Source organism: Hemibagrus wyckioides, linkage group LG09, assembly GCF_019097595.1.
Source record: "Hemibagrus wyckioides isolate EC202008001 linkage group LG09, SWU_Hwy_1.0, whole genome shotgun sequence".
Lineage (NCBI taxonomy): Eukaryota > Metazoa > Chordata > Actinopteri > Siluriformes > Bagridae > Hemibagrus > Hemibagrus wyckioides.
Genome location: NC_080718.1, coordinates 21,107,964 through 21,129,869, shown reverse-complemented (window position 1 = coordinate 21,129,869; position 21,906 = coordinate 21,107,964). Strand labels below are relative to the sequence as shown.

The following is a 21,906-nucleotide window of genomic DNA, read 5'->3' as shown; positions in this document are numbered from 1 at the left end:
TCTCAGATTTTGTTTTCATGTTTTCCTATAATTCTTGCTTATATGCTGAGTAGTTCTTAGCTCTGCAGTTTTTATGACTGAAAATATTCTTGCAACACATTACACATGTTCAGAATGAAATATTTGTGACATTCTTAGTGGTTCTGCCAGTTATTTGATTGGTCTGACATTTGGTGCTACTTGTAAGACTAAGAGATGACAAGCACAGTAGTGTTAATGATGATATTAGTATGAACATGAAAGTTTGGAAGCTGATCTGTTTGAGTAGATTGTAGAGGTGAACTGGTCTAAGAGATGGACAACATAAAAGACTAAAGCTCTGCTGCATCACTGTTTTTAGGTAGAGATTAAATCTGACCAGTGTCACTGCTACAATTGGAAACTACAATTTGAACCAAAAAAACAACCCATGAAAGAATTTAATCAAAAAATAAACCATTTGCACCACCGAAGCCATATATTGATTATAAATATAACCGTCCTGTCCTTTAGGGTGGATTATCCCCTGATGGGTTTCTAGAACTGGATGTTACTTTGACATCCAGAGTTTGTTAAAGTTCTCCTTTCATAAGAACAAAAGAAACATCATTGCCATGATTGTAAGTAAGCATGGCAGAGAAAAGGCTTCCAGGAATCTATATTTTATACTCACTCCAAAATTACATTAGTAGATAGTAGGCCTGTAACAGTATGATCTCATCCTCATGGTCATAAAGTCTGAAGGTCTGCATGAGTGGGTGTGTTTTAGACGAATAACATCTCTCTTGCAGACACTCTGGGCACCACACTGGGCAGGAGCCTCACTTCACCCAGTCCCCAATCAGACCTGACATTGCCTTCAAGTCTAATTATGAATAGTGCATCCTTCATGATTTGCTTCAATGCTTTATGATGTGCTATAGTACAGAGACGGTAGCGAGCGAGTGTAGCGATGAGTAAACACTGACCTACATAATGGCATTATATCTTCCAATGGATTCAACTTTTTTGTCCTAATAAATTACTCGTACAGTATCAGGCAAAACCTTAGAGAAGTGACAAAAGATTTGAATCTCACAGTTGTAAGTGAAGTGTCATTGTTACTCTTTTCAATGGCATGCACATCGTAGCATTGCTAATCCCTCCAATTCAGCTTTGCTCCTTGCTTCCTATTCAATCTGTTTCACTTCCACTCTCCTTTGTGTACCTTGATTGCTCTTCAAATTGCTTTTCCATGGCACGTTTGAATCTGACTGTTTCCACCAGGTGTCTCAGTGTCCAAAGCATTTTGACGCCTAGCATTATTCTTTTAAATCTCTGCTTTGGCAAACACTGAGCATGGTATGCACCAAAATCAATCTTGAGGTTAGAATCAGTCCTTTGAACACATTTTGATCACTGATATAATGGGCTGTATTTTTGCAAGTGCAATTCACTGATTAAAGTCAGTGTGTGTGTGTGTGTGTGTATCTTATGCTAGCCAATTTTTTCATGTTTGTTCTTTTTTTTTTTTTTTGAGGGTCAAATATTTATGTGCCGTGGTGATCTGTTAGAAATGACACAAAAGACTGTGACATTTAAAATCCACCAACATGATGGACTTGTCGAACTGATTCTGGTCTAAAAATAACGTGCATGCATTATTGCTCCTCTTAGCACAGCCGTAGATATCAGTATGATATTTTCCTGGCCTCAAGCACAGCCATAAATCCTGTCTATAATCTTACCTCATGGATGTTTTTTTATTTATTTTGCACCACAGAAATAGGTGACATCATCCAAATACTAACCGTAAATATAAATCAGTTCCTTGGCTACTAAAGTGAAAGTTTATATGGGGGACAGGGTCTTTTAGCTTGGCTTTAATTTAACCAGCATTTAAAGTTATAAATGTGATATGCCCATCTATCCTGCTACGCAAGCTTAAATGATGCCTAATCTGCCCAAATCCAATGAAAACTAATATTACTCTAAAAAACTAACAAACTTATTTACATGTTAGTCAACAGTATTTATGCTGTTAGGATACTGATACTTTTATCCTTCAAAGTTGCACTCAGTCTTTTACTTCCTGTTTTTAGTTTCATATGACTTTCTTCTGATGCTTAATATTCAGCCCCACCCACAAATGATCATTTTAAAGAGTGACGTTGTCATTCAATGTCTAGAAGCAGATTACCTGCGAATCTCACTGGTACAGGACTTTAGAGGTCACACTCTGCAGATAAACTCAACTTTCCACAAGTGCATTTGTTAGAAATATGATCAGACATAATTATTTATCTAATTGTGAGCATGGTGGCTTCTTGGTGGTTAGCCTGTTAGCCTCACACCTCCAGGGTTGGCTGTTTGGTTCCCATCTCCTTCCCATGTGCTCAGAGTTTGCATGGTCTCCACATGCTTCAGGGGTTTCCTCCAGGTACTCTGGTTTCCAAAGACATCTGCTGTAGGCTGATTGGCAACAGTGTGTGTATGTGTGTGTATGTGTGTGTATGTGTGTGTGTGTGTGTGTGTGTGTGTGTGTGTGTGTGTGTGTGTGATTGTGCCCTGTAATTGGTTGGCACACCATCCTGGGTCTCCCCTGGGATAGACTCCAGGTGCCCTGCAGGATAAGTACTACAAAATATGAATGGATGGATGAATGTATTAAATAATAAACCTCAAGTCTACTGATTAAACATTTTTGCAACAAACAGACATTTAAAATTTAGTCTGTTAGTCTAGATATTTTTATCGGTATTGATCATTGAGTCTTTACAGATATACGCTTTGCCTTTGAGCTCTGTATATGAGTAACTGATCAATATACTTAACCCCATATTAAAATTTACTCATTATTATTTGGACTGATATTCAGAAAGAGTGCCTAAATCTCTGAAAGACAAAACAATAAATATGTTTGGTATAAGACTTATTTGCCAACGGATTATTCTAATTTGTGCAATAGATCTATCTTAATAAAACCGTATTATGTTATTTGTACAGTAAGAAAAAATCAAGAGTTTTGGATTAAAATCCAAAAAAGTTTTTTTAATAAATTTTTTCAGCAAAACAAAACATAAGTAACCTCTATTTCATTTTGTTTCTCAGCTGGCAATCAGGTAAATGGGATCTACACCAAACCCAGCCCAATGGTGGAGAAGGACGACAACAACAATGATGAATATGACAACTATGACGAGCTGGTGGCTAAGTCTCTGCTCAACCTGGGCAAAATTGCCGAGGACGCTGCCTACCGGGCCATGACGGAGTCTGAGATGAACAGCAACTCCTCCCACAGTGCTGCGGAGGAAGATGAGGAGGAGGAAGAAGAGGAAGAGGAAGAAGAGGATGATGAGGAAGATGAGGAAGAGGAAGAGGAGGAGGAGTGTGACAATGGCTCTAAGAAGGGTGAGCTGAGCCTTGACGTAGATAGTGATGTAGTAAAGGAGACTGTGGACTCTCTGAAACTCTTGGCCCAGGGTCACGGAGCTGTGCTCTCTGACAACCTTGAAGAAAGGGCGTATCAGGAAGACGGAGTGAAAAATGAGGACTGCAGCAGCATGAACGGCTTTGCTGGTTACGGGTGTAATGGTAGCAGTTGTGCACAAAACAAGGCCAATGGACAGATGGTTGAGGAAAGCGATGAGGAGGTCTGCTTGAGCAGTCTGGAGTGTCTGCGCAATCAGTGCTTTGACCTGGCGCGCAAGTTAAGCGAAACAAAGCCGACAGAGCACCTGAGCCACAGTCAGGAGGGGCACCAGGACTCTCTGTTACACCATGACATCTATGGAGAATGCCATCAGCAGCAGAACTCAGAGGAACGCCGTGTCCTGGACCGCAACTATTCGGACATGGTGAACCTCATGAAGCTAGAGGAGCAGCTCAGCCCACGCTCCAAAGCTCTGTCTAGCTGTGCCAGGGAGTACGATACTTACAGAGATGAGGACACCACGTCAATCACCTCAGACCGCTCAGAGGACGGCTTCGACATGACCAAGGGCAACCTGTCGCTGCTGGAGAAGGCCATAGCGCTTGAGTCTGAGCGGGCCAAGGCTATGAGGGACAAGATGGCCTCAGAGGCAGCCCGGAGAGACAGATTGCACCTGCATGAAGAGAATCACGGTCTGAGGCTCAGCTGTGCAGAAGAGCGTAAAGCCAGACTGCATCACGATGGCCTCAAGAAGCCCTACTACCACAAAGGTGAGTGAGCATTTACTCAGGAGAGTAGTTGTGTGACTTCAAATAACTGATGATGGTTTGAAGGTGTGTTTCTTTCATGTTTCTTATTGATGTACAGTCGTACTGGACAGACCAGAGATTCATAAAACACAATAATATATAATATACCATACTACATGCATAATTTGATGCATCATGCAAAGCAAAACAAATATCATCATCTGAAAATACTGAAGCACATTAATTTGTATCAATTACTTAAAATTCCTTGTATACAAAGGTCCTGATGAGCAACTAGCAAGACTAAAGCTTAACCACTGATGATTCATTTATTAGCTACATATAATATCATTTGAAGTACTTAAGTTTTGTGTCATTGTGGTGCTAGCGTCAAAGATGATGCAAAGTTAATACTTATTTATTAATTCATCTTTAAATATTTTGTATTTATCATTTCCATTTTTTTATGTTGTTGGTCTATGAAAATCTAGGAAAGTCTTGTAGATAGTCTGTGGTTTTATGAGCTACCTTCTGGTACGTAATTTAGATAAATAAAGTAATTGGATAATGTGCTACGGATTTTTTTTTTTTTCATTTCATTTTTGGGCTAAGCAATCTGTTTTTTACTTGCTTGCTTTAGTCACCTAAAATATTTTGCCAATTGACGACCCTGTGCTGCTTCTGTTGCTAAAGGTTAGTCACTTTTTCTTAAATCTTAGCAGTCTGTAGGCTTATTGGAAGCTAATGCTAACAAATATCTCTTGAAAAATGGCATCACAATCTACTTAGAAAGTTTATCGCTTAGGTTTCTAAGGCATTCCTGTGACAAAATTTATTGTTCCTGTGTATTGTGAGATATTAGCATAGCAAAACTATGCCAGCTTAGCCTGACAGCTTGCTAAAATAAATAAATAAAATAGTATGCACTATAATAAAGACCCAAATATGAGAAAAAATTTGGAACACATTAAAAGAACCAGTAGCAGCAGTCATGGTTTCTGCAGCTTGCTAGAATCAAACAGCACACTGCTACGTCTCCGCTGCCTCCCTAACGAGTCAGTTAGGTGCGGTGGTGTTCATGGTCTGTGTCAAACAGGAGGTGTTGCCTTTAATAAGACCTCAGTGCAAAAAATTTGTGTTAGAGCTGATCTTGGGCAAGCCCTTGTTCTAGAATCTACCAGAACACAAGCATTAGATTATATAACAACACAATGTACACAATGTCAATGTCAATCATTTCGACACAGATTATATGTATATATCTATATATCTATATCTATATCTATATATATATATATATATATATATATATATATATATATGTTGGTACTAAAAAAAAAGAATAATTTCCAATTTTTCACCTATCCCTGATGAATATATCTTAAAGTGATGCTATAAAAATTCAATAAATAAATAAATAGATAAATAAATTAATTAATTGTTTTCTATTTTAATTTAACTTGGAAAACCCTGGACTTTCTGTAAAATATTTGTTTCTCTTTTTCATGTATCTCTACCACAAGTATAGCAGTTTAAAGCATAAGCATCCACATCAGTCTCTGTAGTCTCATTTCCGAAGGTAAATGTCAGTCACTGCATGCAATAAACCCAAGTCTCATCCTCGATCTTATTAAAGAGGCTCTGTTTGTTTAATTCGTTCATTTTGATTAATTCAGTAAGTTTTATTCTTTTGGCTAAATTCCCCAGTTTTTTAATCATCATTCAAATATTACAACGTTGTCCACTGCCTCTCTCCAGTGTGTGCGACAGCGTGAGTGCATCACAGATATTTCGACAGCTGGTATTTATACCGTTTACAAACTGAATCTATTAGGCTTATGTCTGCTTCTCTATGGCATGTAGCAAACCGGTTGTTCAAGCATAACGTTCACTGCGTGGGTTACGCTTTCCTTTACATACGCATAAACAAGATGGCTGCCGATTGTCCATGTAGTCAGAAATGAATGCGACAACAATAATGCATGGTGCAATACCAGTGTAAATAGTGGGGGATTATAGCACCATGTGACTCGGTACCTGCAACCGACGAAACGAAAGAAGGTCTCAAATTGCATTCTTATTCCAGTTAATTCAATTCAATTTTATTAGTATAGTGCTTTTAACAGTGGCCATTGTCACAAAGCAGCTTTACAGCAATATAAAAAGATCAGAATATGAATTTAAATGTGTACTTTTAACAATGTGAGGAAGAAACCTTGCTTTCTATACTTCCCTTCTTCAACTGTACACTATATAATCAAGTGCAATTGTGTATCCAGGAACCTTTGAGCAGCTTATGAATATGAGCATCAGCATCATCTCTAAATTCAATGCACTTTGAACGTGAATTCTTTTCTGTTCAAATTATCAAGTTTTCACTGATGAAGACAACTGCACTTCAGAGCCATCTTCATGGTCCATAATTATATACTAATCTAAGCCATTACTGAGTATTAACAATAGCTTGTTTAGGTTAGTGTTTGTTTTTGTTTTTTTTTGCATCAGTCTTTTGGCTTTTCTAGATTAGTAAATACACATGAATGTGAAGTTAGAGCTTTTAATGTGTTGTGCAGCTTGTGACAACAGTTATGACCACAGTGGAAAGCTTTAAAGAGAAACAGAGCTTGTTAGCGTGTTTAATATAACTGTGCATGGAATCACTACATTTTATAGTCTGAATTGGAAACCAACAACAGTCTTAATACATTAATGCTTTCTTAAAGTAGAAAGACACTACAGATGGTGTTTCTGAATGTAAACATATAATAATTATAGTTAATTAGTTAATAGTTAATTTAATTTGTCAATGTGAAGATCATTTTTAGTAACATTTACTCAGTGCTGTTTTTAGTTTAGACATTAGCTTAATTCTATTAAGTAGAGTCACTTAACTTTAACTTAACTTAATCAGGAGCATTATGATAAGGTGGATCAAATGGCTGCTTTCATACAGGGCAAAAATGAAAGAGAGCTCTTTTAAAAAAAAGTCAAAATTTTATTTTTATAATTGACTTTAATAATAAACAAATTAATTGTTTTGTTATATGCAAATTGCTGTTGTTCTTTCGGCTGCTCTCTGTTCAGGGTCACCACTGTGGATCGTTTGGTCCACATGTTCCAATTTCACACAGGTTTTACTTGAGACTGGCACTGAGAGTTAACTCCTTGCCCGGGAATCAAACCCGGGCTGCAGCAATGAGAGCACGGGATCCTGCCACTGGACCACCAGGAGGCCTTTTTTAACATGCAAATTGAATAAGCAAAATTATTCTAATCACGTACACATTCCTAAAGCTGAAACCCTCTTTGGCTGTGACAGTCAGTGGGATTTCCGTTTAAAGTAAATCTATATATTGAGAATATTCATAAAGAATGTTACAATTATCAGCAATATATATCGGGTATTATAGATTTAATTTGTACACATACAGAATTTGTCAGAATTATAAAAGTATAAATACAAACAATTTTTTGATATCAGTAGGGCATTTATTTAAGTTCACCAGCACATTAATATTTTACCAAAAGACCTTAAAAACTCACTCACACAACATTTTAAAATCAATTATATAAAGTTTCAAATACGTCCAAGGCCACTGCTTACTTTTTCACTGTCTTGTGTGTTTTTAACGATTTGCAATTAAAAACCATTCAATTTGTAGGGATATTAAACTGATCGATGGCCATTTTGCATCTTGAGTTCCATATTTTACATTAAACTGTACAATTATCAGTACCATCAAATATCCGATACACACCTGTCCTCTTTGTGATATCTATGGTTAGTCCTATTTGCTTCAACGTTTCTCCAAATGGCTGGATTTCTCTCAGGTCACCTCACATGTCTATTCAAAGCCTTTGTAAAAACAAGCTTTGTAGTTCGAGTAGTAGCATTCTCTCACATACACACACTTGTAGAAAAAACACAGTGTGACCCAGGAAACAGCATTCGCATCCAATTTGAGTACCACCATCCCTGCAGTGCATGCAGCAGCGGCTTATGTTGTTCAAATAGGGCAGCGTGGTTACATCAGCGTCTGGGCCTGTCAGGCATAAGTAATGGCAGAGGCTGAAAGGACAGCAAATCTCTTCCCCAGGATGCATCCTGCATTCAAGCCACCTATTTATAAACCTAGAGAAACCCAGACCTCTTGTAGAATATGTACTGTACCGCTGCTGGAGAACAAGCCTACAGTCATGCAGTGGAAATAGCGTACACCAAATTAAACTGTGTCACCTATTCTGGGCAGATTTACAACCTGCTAGTACAAGACTGAGTGCTGGAGAATGTGGAATATTATTATATAGATACAGTAGATGGCATACAGTCAAGCTGAAAGTAACACTTGAAAGTACTACGTAAATCAATAATATCAGTAATACAGGATCTTGGTTCACAGTGCACTCACACTAAAAGCTCGATTAACCCATATCTAATATACGGCACTATTAGTCTGACATTTCCAAGCAGAAAATTGCTTATTTATGTTGGTCTCATTATGCCAAATTAATAATTCTTGTTATCGCCCATTTTATATGCTGACACATAGTAGACATTTGATCACGGATACATAGCTCTTGATGAGATGGAGAGGAAGACCATTTCAGCCTGCACCGAAGGACGTTGGGTTGGCATACTGGGCAGACTCTATCGGAATAATGTCAGAATAATGAGGGATGCACAGCCATTACGTCACGATAACATCTCTCCCCAGCGCAGATAGCAGCAGAGACTGCCTGACCAGGGGCCATTATGATTTATAAAAGTGTGCTGGGCTGACAGTTATGGAAGGAGTTCCTCCTTAAAAAAGGCACGAGGCGGAGATGGAAATTGAACAATATCAGTATGACCGATAACGAACGACAGGACCACTGACTGCACATTAATTATCCCCAGATGCTATGGTAATGGGGGCCATTTGCTATGCAAAGCATGGCCTGTCTCAAGCCACAGTCGATATTCAGTGCTGTCTAATGTGCATCACACTCCTCTACTCACTTCCTCTGAGAAAAAAAAAAAACGGCTGTGCGTCAGTTTTCATGACATGACTTGGATGTGGACGTGTAATATATCAATATGCTAACACTGAGAGCTGAGATCAGGTCAGATTTGTTCTAATGCATACGATTCATATGTATGAAAGAAAAAATTTGCCTCTATTAGAAATCTTAAACCACTAAAGAGCAGCAATTATTTTCTGTTTACTTCATCATCATGGGTGGGATAAAAAATTATAATTTATGATTGAAAGACATGATGTATGATGTTGGAGGAAATATTGTGCAAGGCAAGACCTCTGATTTTCGGCATACTCTACCTGGCACACCTCTCCGGGGCAGCTGTCTAAGCAGCGTTTAAGTCCCTAGTTACATCCGATGTATTAGCTACTCACTGTGGGTTTATATCTCAGCTCTGAATATCTTAACACTCAATCCATGTCCAAGCACTTTCTCTGTCTTAAATCTGTCTTTCTCCTGCTATTCATTTCCACTGGTTGGTCACATTTTGATGCAAAACACAGCGTGATACTGGTTATTAGGTTACACCATGCTTAAAATTTTGATCAGTCATCTCCCTGTGTCTCCTTTTTCTCCTCTCTCTCTCTCTCTCTATCTCTCTCTGTTTTTGAACCAGACCAATTTACCGTCCTCTTTAAAGAAACATCTTCAGTAATTATTGATAGGACTGTCCTGCATCCAATATCAAATTAGCCACACCGACAAGAGCAAAAGGTTGCCAGTGCAAAAGGTTGTGATAGCTATTAAAAGCTTAATATAAAGACAATTAGAAATTCATTATGTCTACCATTGATTAACCTAGATAAAGGCACATATGCATTTATTAGTATTTCAGATGAACAGTGCATCACTTGGACATGAAGCAAATCCAAAAATATATGGTTGTGTTATTTTATAGATTTGTCTTGTATAAGAAATATAAAATGCTGATACTGATCACAGTGTCGACAAAATTAATGGTTACCGATCACTTACATTTACATAGACATGTCTTTGCATTACCAAATATAATTTTTTCGACTCCACTTACACTTTCCTTTACCTTTTCATGTGTGTTTGTTTGGGTGTGCATGCCTGTATAGATTCCTCAAGGTCAGAGAAGAAAGAGAGTCGATGCCCAACGCCGGGCTGCGATGGCACAGGTCATGTGACTGGGTTGTATCCTCACCACCGAAGCCTGTCTGGTTGCCCACATAAAGACAGAGTTCCTCCAGAAAGTAAGACACACACACACCTTATACACCGTCACCTGCTTCTGTGGCTTGCTGTTCTATTTGTCTGCTTGCTTTGTCTCTCTGTGACTCTGCTTAGCTTAAATTTGCCCTGTTTAGCAGCCACGCTGTGCTTTTCTCTTATCGTCTTTTAAGTTTCAAGGCCGTGTTCCTAGTGGCATGGGTTTCATTTTGCATGGATTCATTATTTTCCTCTTCTGTCTTCTTGCTTGTGCATGCTCATTTAAAATGCTATGCATAATTATTTTGGATAGAAATACAAAACAATCTAAAATGTGGGAACATTCTGTACAATTTTGTAAGATAAAACTTACAAAAAAACAAAAAACACAAACACACACACACACACATTTTGTTGAATTTGACCATGTTCAAGAAGACCTCTTATCCGTTTATTAAGCGGGTTACATTTTGTTTGTTTTAATTATATCCAGTTGAATGAACGCTAATAATTATAGCTTTGGCGTCTAGCTCACATCCTTGCTGTAAGGCTAGTAAATAGTAAGGGAGGCAAGCTTTCTCTCGCTCACTGCTCTCATTCACCTTGTGCAAATCTCCCTATAAACTATCTTTTACACGATCCATTAAACCACAGAGAGGATCTCACGTTATGCTAGCAAATGACCCAGAAGGCAATCAAATGAGCTGACAGCTTTAATGACAGCCCAGAAAATTAGTTAACATAAAAAGATTTGCCTATAAAGTGTCCAGATGTCAAGAGGTGTAATTTAAGCAGTCTCCCAGATCAGGAGATGCCAAGTGAGGTCTGGAATGACCTTAGACTTCAAGCATATGCTTTATCCTCAGATCGACCTCAGAAGTGCTTTTATTGATTATGAGAAAACTCATTTCTTTTGGCAACAACAAGTATGAATGGAAAAATGACAATGTGTGCTGTTATATATATATATATATATATATATATATATATATATATATATATATATATATATATATATATATATATAAAATCAAATAATAAAAATACAATGGTGGTGTGATGCGGCCTGACAAAACAGCACATCGGGCTTGTTTTATTGTGACACGTTGTACTTTTTAACCGTTTATTATTGCATTTAACTTTGTGGAACATCCGGTTAGTTAGTTCCGGCTATGACTTGATCATAACAGCTATATAAACAGTTCCCTCACCAGCCTCTCTTATTTCTGTCTCTGTAAAAAAAAATGTAATACTTGCATCTGGAAAACTGTAATACTTACAGTTACAAAGCTCTGACACTGGAGACTCCTTCCATAAATAACAACCATTTTTAATAATTTGTTTATTATCAGTTTTAGTTCTTGATGTAAACCTGTGATTTGCCTTCTAGAAAAAATATTCATTACCTTCTAACCAATCAGAATCGAGATCGAGAATCCATCAGTATGTGGCGTAAAGCAATACAATACTGAGAACGACAGGAAGAAACGTTCCTAACGTATAATAATTATTAAAGCTTAAATGTGTGTAAAGTGTTGCAGTAAATTACAGTAAACTTTGCATGCAGGAGGTTTTAATTGAATTGAAAAAGAGATTTTTTTTCACTGAGGATAGGGGTTTCAGTAACAGACTAGAGAAGGCCAACCTAATTTATCCATTATTTGCAGGAGATCTCTCCTGGAACGTCTCTGTGCATCACGATTTGCAGACGGAATAAAGACACAGCATTAATAATACATTGTCCACTCTTGGAGATGAATGTGTTATAATATGTCAGTGCTTCACTGTTTGTGTGAATGTGTGTGAGTGTGTCGGACAAACACACCACAGGCTGCGGCACTGGCGGGACACTGTGCTCTTCAGGCAGGTTATTGAGCACACGTTGATAGGGGAGAGCTTCTCTACAGCTGCTCCATTGCACATAATGCATTTTTTAGCAGCGACCTGTCGATAGCTCGACATGCTCACAACAGGTCACCTTTCAGTCTACTGGATACACCACAGGGCAGGCAAAGAGCACACAACAATTTATTCAGAGCCTGGAAAAATAGTGTGTGTGTGTGTGTGTACACCAAAACTGGCTAGCCCATTATTTACCAGCTCCCTGAAACTTTCTGTTTCAACAGATGTCATAAAGACTTAAGACTTTTAAGTGAGTCAAGTAATACATTTTTGCTGATATTGCTATGTATATGCGTTAAAACATCATAACACTTGACTTTGACATCTTAGTGTATATCTGTTCTCTTGATTAAATTTTTTAATGCAGTTTTTTTTCTTTACTAGTCATCTTTACCTCATATGTGTCATGTATTAGTATGTATATAGAAGTGTCATGTACTTGGCACAGATTTGAGGAATAATTTTTAAGTGTTATTTTTAAGTATAGATTTTATGTATATATATATATATATATATATATATATATATATATATATATATATATATATATATATATATATATATATATATACACATGAAGGCAATCTCCACCTTGAAACACTTTTTTTTAAATAGGCTGTATTAAAATATATCAAGTGAGATTCTTCGAGATTCTGGTGCTAATGTCTTGCTGCTTTTTTATTATTTCTCAGAGAAGTTAACAGTCACAGTGGGACACTGTTAACGCATTTTCAGTGACATTTAATCGAAAAAAGAGCAAGAGTCAAACCATCAAGTATCAAAAGTCAAACATAAAGGATACTTTATGTAATATTTTTTATTGTACTGCTGTGTTGTTTATGTTGTTTTGCATTAAATGTAGCACCATGGTCCTGTAGGAACGTTGTTTCATTTCGCTGTGTGCTACACCAGCTATATATTTACGAAATGACAATAAAAGCTTGATTTGACTAATGGTGAAGTGTCACAGTTAGAATTAAAAACAAAAGAGCAAGAGCTTCCCCATTTTTTTACAGCAATGCTTTACACTGTCACATTAATGAGAAGTCCAAGGTAGAATTAGCAGAGACAGAAAACCCTGGACTCAACATTACTGACTAATGAAAAAAATACAATGCAGAGTCTTGGCTCGACATGTTAGCAATCTACGAGATGAAGAGTTCACTGGTGTTGATGGAATTAACATAAAATTTGAAGCTTTGGAGCATCAAATCCCAGTGGCACCACTATTAGCAGGATTTTGGACAGCATTGTGAGTAATGGAGCAAACCGTTAACTAAAGTGAAAATAAACTAATACGCCATTATAATACTTTTTTTTTTTCAAAAATGTCAGCACTGAATTTCATTACAAAGTGAACCTTGTACACCATTGAACATCACACATTAATTCTAAAAATGAATCCACAAGGCATTCAGGGTGGGGTTTTTTTTCTTAAAAGGCGGGCACAAATTTATACATTTCTGTTATAATAGTGACACAGTATCATTGCCATAGATATTAATAACAATCAAATTTGCAAATATTTGAAATTTACTTTACTTATGAGCCAGAAGATGATACATATAGTGCTGTACACCTAGGGTATAAAGAAATTCTCTAACATGGAAATAAAAAGTAACCAGGCCATTTCAAAATATCAACATAATTCCTATATACATTAAAATGAAATTCAGAAAAAGTATACAAAAGGCCATATTTATAATGGCTAATGTAATATTACTGCCATAGTTATTCTGAATAAAAACTTTGTATAAGCTTAATTATTTAAGAAAGAGAAATATATATAATAATAACTCTGTTATTACAATGTTATTACAGTCATTGTTGAATCCTTCACTATAAAACTAATTTTTTTTAAATATTGACATTAAAATAGATAAAAATGTTTATAATGTCAGCTTAAACGAATTGAAATATGCAGTTAGAAATGTTTATGTACGCTTAACTCAGTTCTTGCGAAGTGGTTTTGAGGATAGTCATTTGGCTATAAGTAAATATGGGGAAAAAACCTAAATATTATAAGTTTTGCACAGTTGCCTCACATCTCCAAGGTTAAGGCTTTGATTCCTGCCTCTGTCCTGTGTGTGGAGTTTTTATGTTCTCCCTGTGCTTCAGGGTTTCCTCAGGATACACCAGTTTCCTCCCCAGTCCAAAGACATGTGTTGTAGAGTGATTGTCATCTCTAAATTGTCTGTGGCGTGTGAGTGTGTGTGATTGTGCCCTGTGGTGGGTTTGCACCCCATCCATGTTGACCCCCGCCCTGTGCCCTGAGTCCTGTGGGAAACACTCAAGGTTTCTTGCAGCACAGTGTAGAATAAGTGCTACAGAAAACAAGATGGTTGGATGGATGATTATCATATTGTTGTCTAATCAATAAAAGTGGCATAAGAAGAAATCCAATTTGTTGTTCCCGATAAACCCCTGTTTTGTCTCTGAGCAGTCTAAATTACATTTACGTAACATTATTCCTCCCATTCTCATGTGCTTATATCCTCAGAGCCATGTCCATAAAAATGCAGCAGAGACTGTCCATCTCTAGATAGTAGCCTTGGTCCAATTAAGCACAGTGCAGAGTAATTAATGTGTCAGAGCTGGAGGAGAGGATGAGGGTGAGGGTTTAAAGAGGTGCTGATGAAGATTTGAAGAAAAAGAGTGTGTGTCAGAGCCCCTGCCCCTTTCTACTGTCCTCTCCCCTACTTCCTTAAAATCATTAATCTAATTGGTGCCAGTGGGGATTTCAGATCATCATGGATAGTTTTTTTTTTCATGGTGAGATATACTGAAGACAAAGGCCTGTTGAAAACAAATAAACCATTAAACCTGATGGAGAAATATTTCAGTTTATCCTCTGATTTTTGATTTTTTTTTCAGATAATTCTGCTTAGAATTTTTTTGCTTCCCTGTAACTTTAATAATGCTCTTATAACGTGCTATAAATTATTCATTGATGACTTTCGATCATGTTGCAATCCAGTTGTCACTATATATTATATTATACTGCTCTGTGCTCCACAACCATAATTATATATATTAACAATTGTAAAAAAAAACAAAACCAAAACATCATACATATTTCATCTCATCAGATTACTGCAAATAAAGCGGAAAAGCACAATTAAGTTTATTTGAATAATCTAATAAAGAAACACTTATTTCCAGATTAATTACAGGAGCACAAACAGACACATTATTGAAGGCTGAAAATGTTGAAATGTCAAAAATAATAAAGTCACGTTACAAAATGTCATCACTGAGTGCTTCCAAAAATGAAAAGGACACACTATGTAACCTTGCCGAGACAGGAACTTATCTCAGGTGCTATATGCAGTATTTTTGGAAACATTCAGTGATGACATTTTAAATGTTAATAATGTGTTATAATTGTTCATTAATATTACGGAAAATTTATAATTATTCAGCAGTCATTATTAGTTATTAGTTATAAAGGCTGGTGCAGTACAATTGATGTCATTATGATGAATAGTTATATTTATCAAGGAATTATTTCTAGCTCATTATATGCTGTCTGAGGCATTATACAATTACAATTACAGTTACAAGCATTGATTGCATTGAAGCATTGATGATTATCAATTTACAAAGAATTTTAAGCATAGGAATGTGGCATGCATAGAACGTATTAGCAAAAGTATAAGGACATCTTATGCCACATATTTATGCTAAGATCTTCTGACAGCTCAGGACAGGGTTTGAAGCCGTTCCTGTAAGTGTCACTTTATATTGGTCATCATTGGCTACAGTGACATGTTGAAACAAGACTCTGTGACAGGTTTATATCAGTGACAGGATTATGCAGGTACGCGTCAATCTAATCATAAAATCCTGGAAGGAATGTTTCCCACCTTTGCACTGCTCCATCACGTATTTCTGCTGTCTGTACGTGGTGAATAGCGTATACGTGGCGAACGTGTGCATCGTCCTGCATGCAGTCTGATGTTGTTACTTCACGTTAATTTAGATGACTAACTCTGCTGCCCTTCTAACTTTCCCTGTCTTCCACTCCTTCTCTTCTCTGCCATCAAGTTCTTGCAATGTATGAAAATGTTCTTAAGTGTCCTACACCTGGCTGCACAGGGCGTGGCCATGTCAATAGCAACAGGAACTCACATCGAAGGTAAGAACTCGGACAATGCAGGAAGTGGTTCTGCTCTCTGCTGAATTTCTTTCTTTTTGTGTGTTTGTGTTTCTTGTTTGTATTGAAGATATTTTGGTTACATATCTGAATGGTCACTAAATGATATTTGTTTGTTTTTGTTGTTTTAAGTGTATTTGAGTTTCATTTATTTTCTTTTGAATAACGTCTTAATAATATCCGTTCCCACAATGCTTTTCTGGAAACAAAGCAATAGGTTCTTATGCCTGCAAAGTCATACAGTGTTTATAGGAAACGCTAGATTAAGCTAAATAAATAGATAAAGCTAGATCTAAGATTAAGATTAGAGGTGCAGCTAAAGTTATTATCTTTACTTAACCTACTTACACTTAAAGCATTTGGCAGACACCCTCATCCATTAATGCAATTGAGCAATTAAGGGCTAAAGGCCTTGCTCAGGAGCCCAGCAGTAGCAGCTTGGTGTACCTGGGACTCACAACTTTCTGATCAGTAGCCCAAAATGTTAACCACTAACTTAAACATTTTGTGCGAAAAAAGAACAAAATATGAACCTTGCTTGTTAAATTCATACAGATCAAGGTTGGAACAGGAATATGTTTCCCATAAATACTCTAAATGTTATATAAAGATTTCTGAACATGTAAAGTTTGGATTTGTTCAGCACCAGTGTGTGTGTATGTGTGTTTCTTCCTCGGATTAATGTATAGTAGTATATAGTATATCTTCTTTGTCTCACTGAAAATGTTGTGTTGTTTTTATAACATTGTAAGATCTGACAGTTTAAACTTATTAGAATCTGTAAAATACGTTTAATGTGCATTTCTTATAAGCTGGATTTAGATTTATGTGAGATTTTTAAAGTATAAATTATTTACGGACTAATCATTTATGCATATTATGACTGAAATATTTGTACAATTATTATTCACTCTATGGAACGTACTGTAATATTTACAGAATATAATTATTAAACATTCACATGTACTGAACATACAGTTTGGCATTATATTTACAGGTAATTACTATACTTTTAACATTTCTATATGTTTTAAGTAATATACTGTTAATGAAAAATAATACACTATATTTGTCCATCTAGCGGATAGCTTTATAATTGAGAGAGGATAGAGATGTTGAAGCTAAAGGGTCCTGCTGAAGGACTCAACAGTGGCAGCATGCCAGTGCTGGGATCTGAACTCACCACCTTCTGAGCTGGAGTTCAATGCCACAACCACTGAGCCACTATTTCTCTCACAGGCTTGCACTGATTCAACCACCTCTACTGTTGCACTCACACTAAAAGATCAAATCAGCTTTAATAAGAGAGAGGGTTTGTGCTCGCCAAAAATAGTTGTTAAAGCGAAAAATGATCCACTGATTTTCAGATGTTGACAGGATGGGAATTATTCTTCCGCCTAAACTAAATACTACTGTAGATACTATAACTACATATATAAATAACTATATATAACTATACATTTTGCTTTTTTTTGTTGTTGCTATTTTACTGTTCGAAAAATGCATTGATTTACAGTACCATCCTGTAATATAATAAAACTATATTTTGCTATAAAACAAATTTTACAGTTTACTGAATATTTATAGTGATTGTTTTAATTTCGTCTTAATTTTGTGTGCCAAACAAGACCAAAAAGGGTCTAAAATATTTAACCAACTGCTCAATCTTTCTTAAAACCAATACTATTTATTTATTTATTTATTTATTTATTTATTTTATTTTTTTATTTTTTTACTTTTGTTAATAAGAGAAAATCAATCTCACTCCCACCTAAAATACTAAATCACTATAAATTGTGTGTTGGGGAATGTTACTGTAAACCATGGCACTGAATTACAGAAGTATAATCATGTAAATGTAATAAAACAATATCTTCCTATAATACAAACATTAGAACTTACAGAATTTTGGTTTCATCATAGTTTTGTGTGCAGAACAAAGCCAAAGAGAGTCTAAAACATTTAACAAACTGCTCGACACTGCATATGCACCAATACTTAAGCCTTAGAAAAAGATTAAGCATGTGCCTGTAGCTGTGACTGGGATGATAAATGCTGAGCTCGCTGTAGTCTTTCTCTTTAATGCATGTAATTCTATTCTGGGGTGCTGCTGCAGTGAAGGTGTGACGGTCAGCAGCTGGTGTGGGATGGTAGGCCTGGCACCAGCCATTAGCACGTCTGTGACACCCAAGCACGAGCACCAGCTGCGCATCATACAAGCACACACACACACACACACACACTGAGGAATGCACCTGCTGTAGAAGAAAAGACCTAACACACAAATCCAGACACTTTTAACTCTTACATCTGCACTCACAAGCGTGGCAATGTGTGTTCTCATGCCCCAAAGCAAATTGCCAGTTTGTCTGGTGTCATTTGCACGCAGACAGACCTACACACACCTTTTGCTGTTACTCTGTTCCTTCTGGCTGCTGTGAGAGAACTCTCCACTGAGTTCCTTTAGCACTCTTAACAGATCACGGGAAGAGGAAATAGTGACTCTAAATTCATTCTCATGGGAAATCACAGGCACAAGTCTGAAAAGGAAATCCACCTGTGTTTGAACTGTGGAGTGGATTCATTTTGTCTTAGAAATGTGGAGTTATATGTAATACCTGCACCAAGGTTTCAATACAGACCTCATAAAGCTGTCACTGATGTTGCACAGACAGGACTACTAAACGAGTCCTGATGACTCTTTTGTGTGAAGATGGCTTCTCTGATTTATAAAGAGAAGGGCAAGCAATGTAATATGTGTTGCTTTTAATTTTTTTTTTTTTTTTTCATTTTGTCTCGTTTTAATGCAGTCTCTCAGGATGCCCGATAGCAGCTGCTGAGAAACTGGCCAAAGCTCATGAGAAACACCAAGCCTGCAATGGAACTAAGTCCAACCAGGCATCGGACCGAGTTCTGAGGTAGGAGAACTTGTCAAGGCCGGTCGTAGATGCTTCAGTTTAGTATCACATGCTGTTGGATGTAGTGTATTGTAGTTAATATTATTAATAGATCATCAGGGTCACATGGTGGCATAGTGCACAGCTTCAGGGTTCATGGTTTGATCCTGAGTTTCACATTTTCTCTTTCTGTGTGTGTGTGTGTGTGTGTGTGTGGGACAGATGTGGGGGTTCTCTGGGCTCTCCAGTTTTCTTCCACTGCCCAAGATATGATGGATTGGCTGACAGATGGATTGTGTGTGTGTGTGTATGTGTGTGTATGTGTGTGTGTGTACAGTGTCCTTTGATAGACTTACTGCCATCTCCCTTCCAGGGTGTATACCCATCTTAATCACAATGGTTCCAGGATAAGTTCCAGATTCACACTGACCCTAGTTGTTAGGATGTTAGTGTATTATCTGTAGTTATTCAGTTCATCAGCATTCAGCTGTGTAGTGCTAACATCCTAGACTCCCTTTTCCATCCTAAGTCATGAATTTTATAAAACACTCATCTATGGACTTACTCATCTATGACCTGAGGGTCTGTTTATGTTGCACTCATTCATTGTGTTTCAAGCTACTTGTAGTATTTACTGTTTTAAGCAAAACCTGCTTTGGCGATATTTGCATGTATTTTTCTGTAAAAACCAATGAACCCGACATACAAAACCTGAACCCCAGAGATTAAACTTGGACTTGTGTTCATCATGTCAGCATTTGACTCAAACTTTACTGAATTATATATTGATTTGGAGGTAGGGGTGAGATTCTGACTTGGACTTTAGAGTAAAATGCTGGAAGCATTTCAGGATATTCTTGGAATATATTCCAGAAATATTAGTGCTGTTGATAAAAAAAAAGACCCACATATCAGTGTGTAAAAGCACAATTCTGAAAAAAACAAAAACAAAGTATGTTTGCAAGACATAAATAAAATCCTCTATTATGAGTGAAAACAATTTATAAAAGGAACCAGTTTGATATCTGCTTTGTTCATACCACATTATATACATAAAGTAGGTGTCCAGAAAAAAACAACTAATATTTTTCCTACACAATTTTCCTATAAATATTATATGTGGAGGATGTAAAAAGATTACATAATGTAAAAAGCACCAGCCAAAAAAACAAAAACAAATAGCAAATAAGCGACTCCAACAAATACCTGCTGTCATAATTTAATTTATTTTTGCAATGTCATCTATTCTGTATGACTATAATAAAATCTTTCAGCTCATCCAAGACAATAAGCAACTATTTAGAATTGTAATGCTTATAATACTGACTTAATGTTTTGTTTATTACTTAAACTTAATTACGTAGGTGACATATTTCATGAGATCCTATAGACCCTCCTCTGTCTTTTGCTCTTTTAGGCCCATGTGCTTTGTAAAGCAGCTGGAGATCCCGCAGTATGGCTATAAGAACAATGTCCCCACCACCACCCCACGCTCCAACCTGGCCAAAGAGCTGGAGAAATACTCCAAGACCAGCTTCGATTACAACGGCTATGACAACCAGAATGTGTACGGCAAACGTGCCATCGCTCCTAAAGTCCAGGGCCGTGACACTTCACCCAAGGGATACGATGGTAAGACCTGCAAAATGACATTTTATCTTTCTGTTCTTTTTTATCTACTAACGTGACAAGCGAGCAGCATGTTTTTCAAAGTACAGGGCATGGATTTTTTTTTTTAAGCTTCACATAATTTTAGTGTGAGACATCCTTTTAGCGAATGCTACAATGGCGCTATTTTATGAGTGTTCCCGGCATCTTCTCCAGCCTTTGACCAGGGGAATGGAAATGTATGGAAATTATATAGTAGCGGATGCATAATGAATGACTGGGTAGAGGCGAGTCAAGGTCTAGTCTCTGGGCCACAGCTAATTGCAATTCTGTGTGAATAGCAGCCAGTTCCCCGGCTGCACTTTAATGACTGCGAGAGGGGTGGGCATATAGAGAGAGAGATGTGTGTGTGAGAGAGAGAGAGAGAGAGAGAGAGAGAGAGAGAGAGATGGCAGGGACGGCAGCAGGGAACTCAGTTGGAGATGCCACTTTGATGCCCGGCTGGTGTCTGTGGCTCATTGTAACTTTAGTCAGATAACAAATAGTGCAGTATTCTCACCTGGAGCCCAAGGATGCAGCTCGGCACAACCCCCATTGCTTTTACTCTACCTCACCTTACAAATCACATTAATCAGGCAATCAGAGAAATCATGGTGTGCTGGAAATAAGTAGCTAATGTACAGGTAAAAGGTGCTCTAAAATAAAATCCCTTATTATAACATTCACAATAACGCTTGACTTAATGATGGTGCTTGGAGGGTGACCTGACATGAACATAAACCCTTTTTTGACATCAATCTACATAAACAGCTGGCATGAATTGAAAAAGAAATTAAGCATGTCTAAAATGAAACACAATTCTTAATCTATCTATCTATCTATCTATCTATCTATCTATCTATCTATCTATCTATCTATCTATCTATCTATCTATCTATCTATCTATCTATCTATCTATCTGAGTTTGATTTATACAGTAATAGCAGAGTTTTTATCAGAGCTCCTCAACCT

General features: G+C 37.0%; 1 protein-coding gene across 3 annotated transcripts in view; it reads left to right on the top strand.

Moving 5' to 3' along the window:
• The window catches only part of myt1lb (myelin transcription factor 1-like, b), a 104,815-nt gene that overhangs the window by 52,686 nt on the left and 30,223 nt on the right, over positions 1 to 21,906 (top strand). For all 3 annotated transcript variants that reach the window (XM_058400068.1, XM_058400067.1, XM_058400069.1), the window contains 5 exons: positions 3,070 to 4,161; positions 10,242 to 10,376; positions 16,282 to 16,372; positions 19,201 to 19,308; positions 20,705 to 20,919. In XM_058400068.1, the coding sequence (XP_058256051.1) occupies positions 3,070 to 4,161; positions 10,242 to 10,376; positions 16,282 to 16,372; positions 19,201 to 19,308; positions 20,705 to 20,919 (1,641 nt within the window). The remainder of the gene's footprint in view (positions 1 to 3,069; positions 4,162 to 10,241; positions 10,377 to 16,281; positions 16,373 to 19,200; positions 19,309 to 20,704; positions 20,920 to 21,906) is intronic.